The 12,767-nt window shown below is 43.5% G+C and overlaps 1 protein-coding gene across 1 annotated transcript; it reads right to left on the reverse strand.

Moving 5' to 3' along the window:
* Window positions 1-2,336: 2,336 nt before the first annotated feature.
* stk24a (serine/threonine kinase 24a (STE20 homolog, yeast)) lies at window positions 2,337-12,478 on the reverse strand. Its single transcript, XM_062533889.1, has 12 exons — window positions 12,353-12,478; window positions 11,528-11,598; window positions 9,393-9,623; window positions 7,229-7,285; window positions 7,011-7,119; window positions 6,647-6,804; window positions 5,715-5,900; window positions 5,329-5,474; window positions 4,533-4,653; window positions 3,559-3,609; window positions 3,192-3,328; window positions 2,337-2,608 (listed from the first exon to the last, which is right to left on the reverse strand). The coding sequence occupies exons 2-12, from the start codon at window positions 11,567-11,569 to the stop codon at window positions 2,569-2,571; spliced, it is 1,278 nt and encodes a 425-aa protein (XP_062389873.1). The 5' UTR covers window positions 11,570-11,598; window positions 12,353-12,478; the 3' UTR covers window positions 2,337-2,568.
* Window positions 12,479-12,767: the final 289 nt, after the last annotated feature.

Genomic DNA, 12,767 nt, shown 5'->3' on the forward strand with positions numbered 1-12,767 from the left:
GCCTTACTCACAAAAGGTACAGTAGCAATCATTTAAGACATGAGAACATAATATGCCTCAAGTACCACTCTTTTCTCAAGTCCTTAAAACATCTGACAAAGTGCAACACATTAATAACCCAACTGGACAGTCCCACAAGGTGCAAATAACACGGAAATGTAATCTAGGAGACACGGGAGAGGATTTCAGACATGGCACTTTTTTGTCACAAAATAATAATAATAATAAAAAAACACAAGTAGGATAAAGAGAGGAAGGGGATCTCTCCATAAAGAACAGAGAACTCGCGGAGTACAGTAGGAATGTAGGAATGAGCATATAAACATGTTGTTCACACGTGCCGTGTGTGAGACCAGACAGCCTCCTTTCAGACCTCATTTGGCGATAACATTTCAAGTTTGACAATATGCCTCACACATAGAGCCTATTCATACCAACAAAAGCATCTGCTCTGAAACATCTAGCAGATAGAAAACTTCTAAAAACAGTATGCTATGGCAACTACTATTTACTGTCACTATACCCTGTAAAATAGTAAGTAAAACTGACAAGGACAGCATAAAAAAACAAAAAACAGGTAGCCCAACAAAACATAATTTCGCTAAAATAACGCATTCACTTAAGCATCACCAAACCGTTTTGATCTGTTATTGCTGCATACACATCTTGATGGCTATGGGCTGAGAGCCGGTTGGCTCAAATCTGTCGAAGCTTGAAGAGTTGATTCTAATGGCATCCCACTCGGTAGCTGAGATGCTAAGGCAGACATTTTCAGGATATGACCAGCAGTCTCACCACTAATCCTGCAGTATGCTACAACACATACCTCTAACACAGGCTCTTCAGATTACACATTCATCTGAAAAACCACTGCAAGCAAACTGTGGCAGGGAAAAGTGCACGGTTAAACCAAAACATGGCTTCTTTCTTGCCATCTTTTTCCTAATGCCTACAGATACTCAAGGTCAATCAAGTGTCTCATGTGTAGGTTATTACCTCCGACAGGGAGGCTATGTTCTCAGTGCCATTTTTCATTTGTTTGTCTGTAAGCAGGATGAAGCAAAAATTACTGGCCCGATTTCCATGATGGAAAGATGTCGCATTGTCCAAGGAAGAAGCCATTACATTTTGGAGCAGGTGAAAACCATAGGGAGAATTCCATGATCACTTTAGTCAACATTGCAGCGAGATGAGGCTTTTGGCCTTGGCAGAGATCAGTGCTCTCCGAGTGCCCTTCTATATTTTTCAGGAAAATGTCTCAATTTCTAAACGTCATTTTTACAGATTCACACAAAAGGAAACAGAAGTAACCGGCAATGTTTATGTCCCATCTTTAGTTAACTGGGTAGACGTCATTGCACACAGCGCAGCTGTACACTTGAATCCATCCTCATGTATTATCACTATGGCTAGCTTTTCTATAAGGCAATAATTCTCTGGGTGCAATTCAAAAGCGCTGGTCCTCTCCTCAACATCACTACTGTGCTTCTCGGGAAGACTCGTGTCCGTTGAGGCTGGCGCTGCCTCCGCAGCATGACCAGGATGGACTCTCCAGACCCGAGTGACCTCAGCAGAAGTCTGGTACGCTGAGAGGGGGGGTTACCGAGTTCACACGCTCACTCAAAAGTGGCCATCAGGAGTGTGTGGGAGTGTGCGCTCAGTCAGCCTGAAGTGGCTCGGACAGATTGTGATCCTGATTCTCGCCTCTATGCCTTAATCTTACTTTATAATTTATATATATGGCATAGGTCGCACTATATGAATCACAATATGCAAAGAGTGCAACACTTAAGCGCTAACAAAACAAAAAAAACTGAAGACTGAGTAGCATTAAAACCAGCTGAGGTACCAATGAACATAAATCACATGAAAGTCACATAAAGGGCATTGCTCTGCCTGAAATGTACTAAAATGAAACTTTGCAAGGGGAAAATCAAAAGAAAGGACAGGAAATTAAATATAAAAAGACAAGGCAATCTCAGTTATGGCCATTTATATTTCTACTTAAATAATTAACCCTTTACTATCTACAGCACTTGGCCAGTTGTACACAGTGATTCCTTAATGTACCCTCCATTATTTGCCTACACATGTAAAAAGTAGCCTATTTACATATTTTGTACAGCCAGCCAATCAGAGTGGTCAATCTCCAAAATCAGCCAATTCACTGAAAGCAGAATACCTGAGTTTACAAAGAAACAACATTTGTTGAGCCAGTTATTGTGGTTCCCTCTCTCTCTATATATATATATGGGCTTCTGGATATATATATGCATATATATATATATATTCAGAACCCCCCACCCCCACCCCCCCATCCCACCCAACCAGTGGATTTAGAGGTAAACACACTCACATCAGGAGTGCCTTACAGCAGGTTGATCTATCCAAAGCCCACAGGGCAGCTTGTCATCACTTCACTCCACCTGGACGCTGGCTTCATGGGAAAACAAACACACAACAAAAGCGGATGACAAGCTCAACGTTCTGCTGCGAGCGAGCGAACGAGTCCTGAGGGCCTCCCTCCCCTGGGGCTGCTGGTCCAGAACACGCCGTCTGACGGAGCTCTCAGCGGGACGAGGAGGCAGCGGCCCTGGGCACAGAGAACCTGCAGGAGACAGAGAGGCAGAGAGCCAAGCCCCGTTTATGGATATGGACATACTCGGGTCGATAATTCAGCTATTTAGCTTGAATTGACTTATGTAGATCTACCTGCAAGTGTAGGCATGAAATATGGGTTCTTTTCCTGTCTACAGTAAAGTACTAGGCTTAGGCTTATTTTTTTTATACCAAGATTAATGTGACGGTATATTAACATCTTATACCAGGAGCTTTGGCAACGATGACTTAATTCATTCACGCCACAGAGAAAGAAAGAAAAAAAGAAAGAGAAAGAAAGAATGCAAGAAAGAAAAAAGAGAGAAAGAAAAAGTGATGTGTTCTCTCTCTCTCTCTCTATCATCAGCCTTAAAAGAATGGCGTGAGAACAACCTAGGGTCTATTTATGGATGATAAGTTCAAAGTAACTAACTCTGCCCAAAAACAAAAGTTTGTTCTCGTTATCATCAACAAACAGACTCGAGGTTCTTGCGCCAAAACATTCCTTTAAACAAGAGTGGAGAAGACACACAGGTGTGGAAGATTGAGTTTCAAAGTGGCCAGCCATATACGTGTGCTCGCGCGCCTCTCACCTCCGAACCCTCTCCACCAGCTCGGTTACCAGGGAGTCCGAGATGCCAGGACAGGTTTTTTCAGCCAGCAGGATGGCGCCCTGCAGGGCCTCCAGGGCCTCAGGCTTCCCATTACTGGCCTGGCCCCTCTCCTTCAGCTGTGGGGAGAACCGCCGCACATACCCACAGCAGCGTTAGACACCAGCAGAGTGAGTTCACTTCTCATTCACAAATATGCACTTTCATTGGTCTGCACAGGACAGAACATTCTGAGATGTGAAAATTGAGGCTGTATTTTGTTAAGATAAAACTAAAAAGTATGGTGTGAAGGTTTGGATAGAAATAAATCTACAGAAAGATTAATGAAGACAACAAAATAATTATTTACCTCAGCAAATAAAGGAGAGATTATTGTAGACATACTCTGTGACTCCGTGATCTGTGAAAAAAAAACCCATATTGATTCATTAACAATTTGCCAAAAAATTGAAGGCTATTGACATCACAGAAATGTCTAGTAAATCAAACTGTATTTAATCTGCATCCGTACATTTCCGTATATCCATCTCTCTTGAATCAAGTACCAAATAAAAAATGTCATCGTAATTTACATCGCAGAACCAAACTGAAAACTATGAAATGATACACGTGGGGTTATGCTGTAAACAACAGAAGTTTAAAGAAAGCCAAATGTTTTATGTTTAGGTCCTTCAAAGCAGCCAACTTCTGCTGTGATGACAGCACTTCACAGTCTTGGCACTCTCTCTCAACCAACTTAAATTAGGCACTGAGAATGGTTTTGATTAACATGAATGAACGAAAAGCAGCAGCCAACAAGTGCTAAACATGTAATGGAACCCTTTCAGGACTGTTGGACCAGGATTCAGGAATGCTTCAGGAATCAAACTCGGGCTGAAAATTGCACCCACAACCACACACATGATCTGACAGCTCTGCTCTTAAGTGCATGATATGATACGACACTGGGTCCAAAATGTGCCTCCATCATGTCACAGTCTATCCTGTAAACCACTTCCTAAAAAAAGATGCAGCTTACACAAATGCGTCCTATTAAAAGCCACCAGAGATTACGCTCACATTTACTCGGACTCTGACCACAGTGACGACTGTTTCTGACTGTTATTAGCACAGTCTCACCACAGAGGGCCAGCAGACTAAATGTTATTGCATTTGCTCTTTCATCTCTCTGGGTTCATCCGTTTTTGGGGCTGCTGTAACATACCTGTGTGCATGTGCTTTTAACGGCAAATTGGTGATGCTGATAGCTTTCCGGCAGTAAAAAGGTAGAGGACCCGAGTGTACTGAAACAATGAGGTATGTCCCAGGAGGCCATTCCCTTACCTTGTTGGTCTCTTGACCATTAAGCTCAGCCAAGCCTTGCAGTAGTTGGCTGGGATCTTTAATGGTGTTGAAGATCCAGTCATCATCTGCAGAGTCGTTACTGCCAGACTTGTCTTGCTCTCTGGGGAAACCATCATTTCACAGCATTGAGTACAATCACTAGGACAACAGTGAAAATGCAATTCTCCACACATGTTAAAATGGCCTCCGTTTTGTCAGAGCTGGTGGTTTTGCATCATTATCCCTTAAAACTATTTAAGAATTAAACTTGACTTCACAAGTCCAGATAGACGCAATATGAAAGGGTCTTTTCACACAGACGATACAGTAATATCAAGTATCTAAGGATCTGCCAAAATCCTAAAACATTTTACTACAGACAAGACGATTGTTTACAATTTATAGTATTGACTGTCCTCAGCAATAGCTTAAGGATTATAACAGGTTAGGTGAACAACTTATTCTGATTCTGATAGGACAAGAGGCAATCACTATGCATTTCTTATACTTAAGCAGTTGAATTGCATGATGTTTGAGTGAGCAAATGGACTAAGGGGAACGTGTGAATTAAAATGTAATAGATAGAATGTAATAAATAGTAGAAGATATGTGAGTGTACATGCGGATGTGCAAACAGCCAGTCTGAGTCAACTTGGCAGCAAAGGACAATACTCGTTGCTTAGCAACCAGGGGAGGGGGAGGGGGGGCAGAGAACAAATAAACAAACTGAAAATAAACTAAAGAAAACACAATCTGGTGCCTTCAAACTAAATAGGCTGTCTCAAACTGGACTTACGAATCGGAATCATCTGAGCTGGATTCGTCCCGTGAGCGCTCAGCTTTCCAGCGCTTGTATTTGTCGATCAGCTCCGTTAGGAATGACGTCTTTTTGGCGTGCCGTATGAATAGCTTGTGTTTCAAAAGCTCTTTGGCTGTTGGCCTCTGGGGAGATAATCATTGTGGTGAACAACTTTAAGGCGAGAACAGAACATATCGTTCAACCGCTTACAAGTAATCAAGAGTGATAGTCATACATCATTAAGTTGGATAGCAAACAAGCCTTTTTTGGGCAATTTTGTGCTTTTTAAAAAAAAAAAAAAAATAACACCCTGGCAAACCCACAGCAAACGGCTTATACTACTTGGCACGCTGTGTTCAACTTCAGACAAAGAGGTTACTCACAAAGCTGGGCTCTTTGTTCAGACAGGCTTCTACAAAGTCTTTGAGGGGTTTGCTGTAGTTTCCTTCTAGCGTGGGGGGGTTGGTCTTTGGGATGAGGAACAGCACCTTCATGGGATGCAGCTCAGAGTGGGGAGGCTCTCCTTTGGCCAGCTCAATGGCTGTGATGCCCAGGGACCAGATGTCCGCCTGCAAAACACACATCAATCAACCACAGCCACAGAATTCAATTCCGTCACCAAATAAACATTACAAACTGTTAAAGAGCCACAACAAATCAGCCCCCATCCACCCACACACACACACACACCTAACCAAGCTTTAGAACCTCTCAAAAACTCCAGCTAATCGTGCCTTCACTGGTGGTTCCAGGAGTCAGCTGCATGCTCCCAATGAGTAAGCCCTGTGATGTGGGTTAAAAGAAGCCATGGGGTGCCTGAAATTAGCCCTTCTGCTGCTTTTAGCTCTGCAAAGAGAATCATTCCCCCTCCAGCAGCACCAGATGAACTAGGACTCCCTGTCAGCGCGGCAGATGGGCTCTTCATCTGACGGCAAAACGCAACAGAAGCAGCGGCAGCAGAAGCACAAACATCCGTCTGACCACCGCGGAGTCGTCGACCCCTTCAGACAGACAGCGATGCAGTACATCATGACTCATCTGCCGTGGCAGCTCCCATTGGCTCATTCTGATGACTGTGTCAGAGTTAGCCCTGAGCTGCGCAGCGCGATTATCAGTCACTAAAGCAACAGTTTCTTTCCGTCATGCAAACGAGTTCTCAGTACTTTGACCTTTGCCAACCAATCTCTTATATTCCATAAATGAAAAACGCTCATGAACTCATGAAAAGCCAACTTTACTGGCCGGCAATTCCAGTCGTAAAGCACTCTGCCCCCAGTCACTCTGCCTAGCCTGTGTGTGCATGTGTAAGGCTCACCTTTGAGTCGTACGCTGATTGCTGGATGACCTCGGGTGCCATCCAGAAAGGCGTGCCGACAAAAGTGTTCCTCTTGATCTGTGTATCGGTCAGCTGGCCTGCCACCCCAAAGTCGGCCAACTTGACGTCGCCCTGCTCCGACAGCAGCACGTTGGCAGCTGAGGGACACCAGACATATGGTTATGAGAGTTATGAGCACGCAGGGGCACAGACAAGACGGGGGAAACAAAGATCCCAATGGATGAGTCACTAAATGAAGGGAACAGACACGAAGATAGAGACAGCTGCTGAATTTTGCATGACCGCACAGCTGGTTTTCTGGGCGTTGTCCAAAACGAAGCGTCTTGTGCAAAGTGTACTGTACCTTTGATGTCTCTGTGGATCTTCTTCTCTGAGTGCAGGTACTCGAGGCCCTTTAAGATCTCGCGGAGAATGGTGGCAATCTGCGACTCGTCCAGAGCCCCCGGCTCTATCTGGACCAAAGGGAGAAGGGACACTTGCACTGATGAGCATCTACACACGAGAGGAGCTCCACATCTCCCACTCCCCCCACACAGTCTCCCAATGGTGCAATGGCCTTACCAAATCTAGTGCTGATCCACCCCCTAGGTACTCCATGATGATCCATAACTTTGCGTCCTGTAGAAGAAAACATTTAAATGATTTAAAAAAAAGACACTGTAAACATGGGTGGGTGCACATTACTACATATAAGTGAGTCTCCAGCCAGATGTCCAATTTGTAATTTGTAGGACATAAAAATAAAACACAAATTATTTTTAATCAACCACACAAAATACCATGTGAAAAAAAAAATCCACTTTCAAAGTCATTTGTTTCCCAGGCAACTGTTACACAACCAGTATTATTGTATTACAGTATCTCATCTCCAAAAATAGTAAGGTAGAGAAGCAATGGTGCCTAAACAAACATCCCCCAATCATGTGACGTAGCATTTGGATGAGCAGGGTTTTCAATAGGACATGCAACACACAGGCCACTGAAACGCCCTCCAGTCAGGGGGGAGACCTGCACCAATCAGCACCAAGCCTGTGCTCCCAAACCTCCAGAGTTAGTTTGGCTTTTTGGGGATTCATAACAAGCAACATTTATTTAACATTATGTCTACAGGTACGCTGTGACGCAAGCTTCCGCATTTGTAGCACATTCAGCTTCAGGTGCCCACAGGGACCCACGTTCAAGTCCGACCCGCAGTCATTTCCAACCGAACATCTCTCTCTCACACTCACCTCCTGTCCTTTTCAGTTGAAGGCAAAAAGCCCCCGATCCCCCAGAAAATAAGAATATAATATGCACTTAAAAAAACATGCTATAATTAGGCCTAGGACACAATATTTTAATTAGAAAGACAGGAGCCTGCAACACTGGGTCTATTAATCAACCCTTAGGGACATTTCAGATGGGCTCTGCAAGAACCAGTCAGTTATGTGGGGCACAATTAACACAAGCACTTAACCCAGCTGCCCTCATGGACTAAAGCCATTTCTGCCATCACCTAGCATGGTCTGTCGGAGACAGTGAACTGCATTCTCCCACATCTCTCACTCCCCTACATAGCCTTCAAGACCGATGCACCATTTCAGCTGTATGTAGACATGTGCCAAACGGTACATAACAATCAGATGGCAAATGCATGATGGAGCAGATGACAGCTTTTTATATTCTCATTTGAATTTTTAGCCAAAATACAGCAGTTAGGATGCATGCTGTCCCCTACTACTGCTACAATCAATGCTGGTGGTATGTCAGCACTCAGCAGCAAAGCTTACTATGCTAAGAGGTCCAATGCAGAGGTTGCAACATCAACTGATATACTACCGATATGCAATCCAGATATCTGGCACGGACTTGACTTGATCTGAACCAGTTAAAGCTTCAACACAAAACAGGCCAACTGGAGGTTTTATGGGTGTTTTAAGGGGAGAACTGCAAGCAACCATAAGCAATTTTAGCGAGAAAAAATCCCCATGCCAGACATTATTGCTTAATAAAGCTGATTTGATTATCACATTAGTTGCAACACTGGAATTTCTGCAGAAGCACTGACTGGGAGACCTTCACAAGCTCAATCTGGGTGGCAATTCCAGAGAGAGCCCAACCAGAGGGGTATGCTCAGCGCCTGGGGCCCGTGCTCCCGCTCTCCTGCTTGCAACAGATGCTAGAGCCTGACAGACAGAGACCCAGCTGGCTAGCCTCCTTCCCACCTCACACATTCTTCAGCTTCTGCACTCATATGAGGAGACATTATGATTTTGAAGATCTGTGCTGAGGTCAGACGTTTTTTCCTGCAGTGCTTTGCGTAACAGCAGCAAGAACCTGAATGATTTAGGGTGTCTTGATTAATTTCTCTACTTGAACACGATCAAGTTTCCCTCAGGCGTGATGATGCAATTACATGTAATGCCAGAAAAATGGTCACATCAACATTTTGTGGTATGACTTACGGGCTCAGCATTGCAAAACAGAAGCCAACCCTATGCAATGTGATGGCATGTGAGGTTGATGTTTCACATCTGGACCCTACTATCTGTGAAAACTCTTTACAGGTCTAAAATCCATGTTCCCCTTCCAGTAACCTGTGTCCATGTCTTAAGCAGGAGCTATACATTACATTCACATGAACCTCCCCCTGCAAACAGTCTACAATCCAACTCTTAAGGTGTCCCTGATCCTAGGCTTTCCTTTATGGTTCAACCATAATGCCAAGTGGATGCAGTATGCTGACCTTCAGGTAGGAGCCGTAGTATTTGGTGACAAAGGGGCTGTCACACTGGCTCAGGACTGTGATCTCTTGCTGAATGTCCTCGATCTCGTCCTCTGCTTCTTCCAGGTCGATTATCTTGATGGCCACCACTGACTGAGTGCGCTTGTCGATGCCTTTGAACACCTCCCCAAAAGAGCCCTTTCCAATCTTCTCCAGCTTGGTGAACAGCTCCTCAGGGTCAGCTCTGTGGTTCTGTTGGAAAGAGGGGATCAGCAGGGGATCAGCGATGGAAATTATCATCTTCACTTCTTTTAATAGCTGGACATGATGACCTTACTGACAGACTGAACTAAATGAATAAAAACTCGCATTTACTTTGGTTTACTGTTAACACGCTTGTATTGCTGACAAAGTGATTTGACAATAACCCTGATCATGGCCATATAGCTTGTTACACATTTACATTGAAGATACTATAGATAACTCATCAAGGCCTGTCTAATCTTGTCCAAGACAAACCAATAACCAGACACAGCAGCATAAAGACTCACACCATCACAAAAATCAAACATTGCAAAGAAATCTTTTCAATTAGAGGAAACAGACAAAAAGGAGATAATAACCCATCAACCCTCAAGTCTTGATCAAATAATACAAAAAAATGCAAAAGCATCTAACACACCAGTAGTCACAAATCAAGTCTAGTGAAAGGAGTGACATTATCCGTGCACTACTTCCTACTGTACTGTGCTCAAATTAGATTGTGACTAATTGTAGCCTGCCTATTTAAACAAAAACCTCTCACTGCCAAATAAACCTGCATGGAATCAGGGAGTTTCTCCCATCATGGAACAGTTTCACATGACAATTATGAGTCTCATTTTTTACAAACAAGAAATTCCCCATGAGCCTGTTCATGCAAGGTTGAACCAAAGATGGAAAAGCTATTCTGGTCAAGTCTTCAAAATGACTCATCAACATCTCTGTATCCTTGACATTGTATCCATACACCAGTAAAGCTTAAAGCAACATATCCATCTTGCCAACTAGATACTAACCTGTCTTTCTACATGGAGGTCTGCTCATTCGATTCACATTTCTAAAGCATTTAAATGTGACAGGGCCGCAGAGAGGCAGAGCCGAAGACCAACAAGAGGAGAGGAGAGGAGAGGAGAGGAGAAGAGAAAACACTGTGCCGAGTGCCTGCTGTGCCACCAAAGCGGTCAGCCAGGTGAAAGACATCATGTTGGGTCAAACCTCCATTGTTGCCAGTGAAGGAAAAGACAACAGGGCTGCTGTGAGTGTAGATTCCACACGCTGGGAACTTGGGCGCCTGTTTCCTCAGTCAGCAGGTTTGCCGCAGCGACTAAAGCTGCCCCCAGCCTCCCTCTCAAAGCCTCTGTTTGATCTTCGCCCAGCTGCACTGTCTGGGTGTGCCAGGGGCTCAGTACATCCAGCTGTGGTGGAAAAACCTTGCCTGCTTGTGATCTCCTACATGATAACATATCAACATGTCACCCGTTTCACTGAGTTCAACTGTCCGAACCTATAAAATGCAAAGGCCCTGGCAGTGGGCAAAACTTCAAATGACAAGAACAAGTCATGTGCAAGATCAGGAACGACATGACACATGCTGAGATTAGTTTATGGACTAGAACGCAACTTGACTAATCATCAAAGACAATACCATATCAGATGTAGGCGTACCTGTTCGAGGTGTACTTCGAAGATCAAAACCATTGAAGGCAAAAAGTGCTACTAGCTTTCTGATATTCAAACAGACTAAGCCAGAACAAAACCAGAAGTGACCTCCAAAGGGGACATACTGTAGGCCACTGAAAATAATACAACATTGTGCAGCAAGTTGCCAGGAAAATCTCCTTAATGTCATTATTTTGATTCCATTCTACCTTAGTTCTTGAGATGTCTACTAAATAGCCTACCTAAACCTAATCTACATCCGTTTCACGTCAAGGCAGATATCAGCCCCAATCACACATGATTAGCATGAATTTACAAAACAAAATGCAGCACCATTTGTTCAATTTGCTCATGCTCAGATTAAATATTTAATGTTGCCAGAGACTGCGAGTTAAGGCCAGACAGACAAATACACGACTTGACACCACAAGGAAACATCTGACGTGATGACTTACCTGTATCCCCAGCAATCCGCTCTGAGCAGTGGAATGAGCCATCTCGTCTGTGGAAAGCTGCCAAAAGTGCACTGTCAAAACCGAGAAAGGTAAAGTCACATTGTTTAACTTCCCAATTTATGACATTTTGAGACAATCTGCTGCCTTCTAATACTGATAACAACAACGCCTGGTGACATTACGTTGGAAGGAAATGATGCCTTTAGTCAAAATTGACTACTGCACTGCAGTCCTTGTAGAAGTTCACCTTACAACAATAACACGTTTTTTTTTTCTCAGGCGGGCCTTGCACTACTAATGTAACAGAAAACCCACACCATTTCACGGTAAGCTAGAACTAAAGACGTCAAAATAAGCTGATAGTTTACCTTGCAAGAAGCTGAAGCGAAAACAAAGTCACGTTAACATTGAGCCTTGACGTTAACTTAGAAAGTTGACTTGCTCCCTGCCTATGTTATTAGCCATCAGAAAGATTAATATTTCAGAACGTTCAAACGTAAATTGATTACAATGGTGTGGGCCAGCTTTGGACACATACCCTAACCTCCTTTATTATTAATCTTATACTAGCAAATATCTTTTTCTAACGTCTACGTATGACAAATCAGCTATGTATGCCATTATAACTAGCCCCAGGCTAGACAAGATAACACTTAGCTTGTAAGCTAGATAGCCTGCTAGCTAATGCTGCTTGATGCGAATTCCTCGCTAACGTTACTCGCGTCTGGCCACTGATTTCGCTACCATTTTATTCTCACCAGTCGAAAGGACAGCTTTAACATTACTACTTTACCTAGTTGGATTTATGTACATATACATTCTTACCCCAATTTAAACGCTAATACCACTTTAATGCTCTGTTATCCTGTCCTCATCACTTTCTCCGAACAACCACCGCCATCTTGAAAGCTGTCACTTTGACATCAAGGCGGAGTCATAATAAATGTTATCACTCGAGTTGATAACAGACTAGTGGGGAGATTTATGTGGGGAGATTTATGGATTGACTACATGCTGACCTGCTGGTCATCGTCCACCAAGTCTATCCTAAAAACGTCAGTGTTTGAAACAGGTTATAGCGACTACATAGCCTAGATGTTTGAAGTTCACAATGACTTCAACACAATTTTATTTTTGTCTTAATTCAACCACTGAGTTAGTTTGAACAGATTATCCCATGTGAGACCCAATTTAGTTGTAGGCTAGGCCTACCTACATAGGGATATCTGGTTACCCAAGT

This window comes from Sardina pilchardus, chromosome 4, assembly GCF_963854185.1.
Source record: "Sardina pilchardus chromosome 4, fSarPil1.1, whole genome shotgun sequence".
NCBI classification, from domain to species: domain Eukaryota; kingdom Metazoa; phylum Chordata; class Actinopteri; order Clupeiformes; family Clupeidae; genus Sardina; species Sardina pilchardus.

Coding starts and splice junctions, on each gene's coding strand:
- stk24a (XM_062533889.1), bottom strand. CDS start 11,569: ATGGCTCATTCCACTGCTCAGAGCGGATTGCTGGGGATACAG. Junction 7,286..9,392: donor ACTACGGCTCCTACCTGAAG/GTCAGCATACTG, acceptor TTTCTTCTACAG/GACGCAAAGTTATGGATCAT. Junction 5,475..5,714: donor TGAACAAAGAGCCCAGCTTT/GTGAGTAACCTC, acceptor TTATCTCCCCAG/AGGCCAACAGCCAAAGAGCT.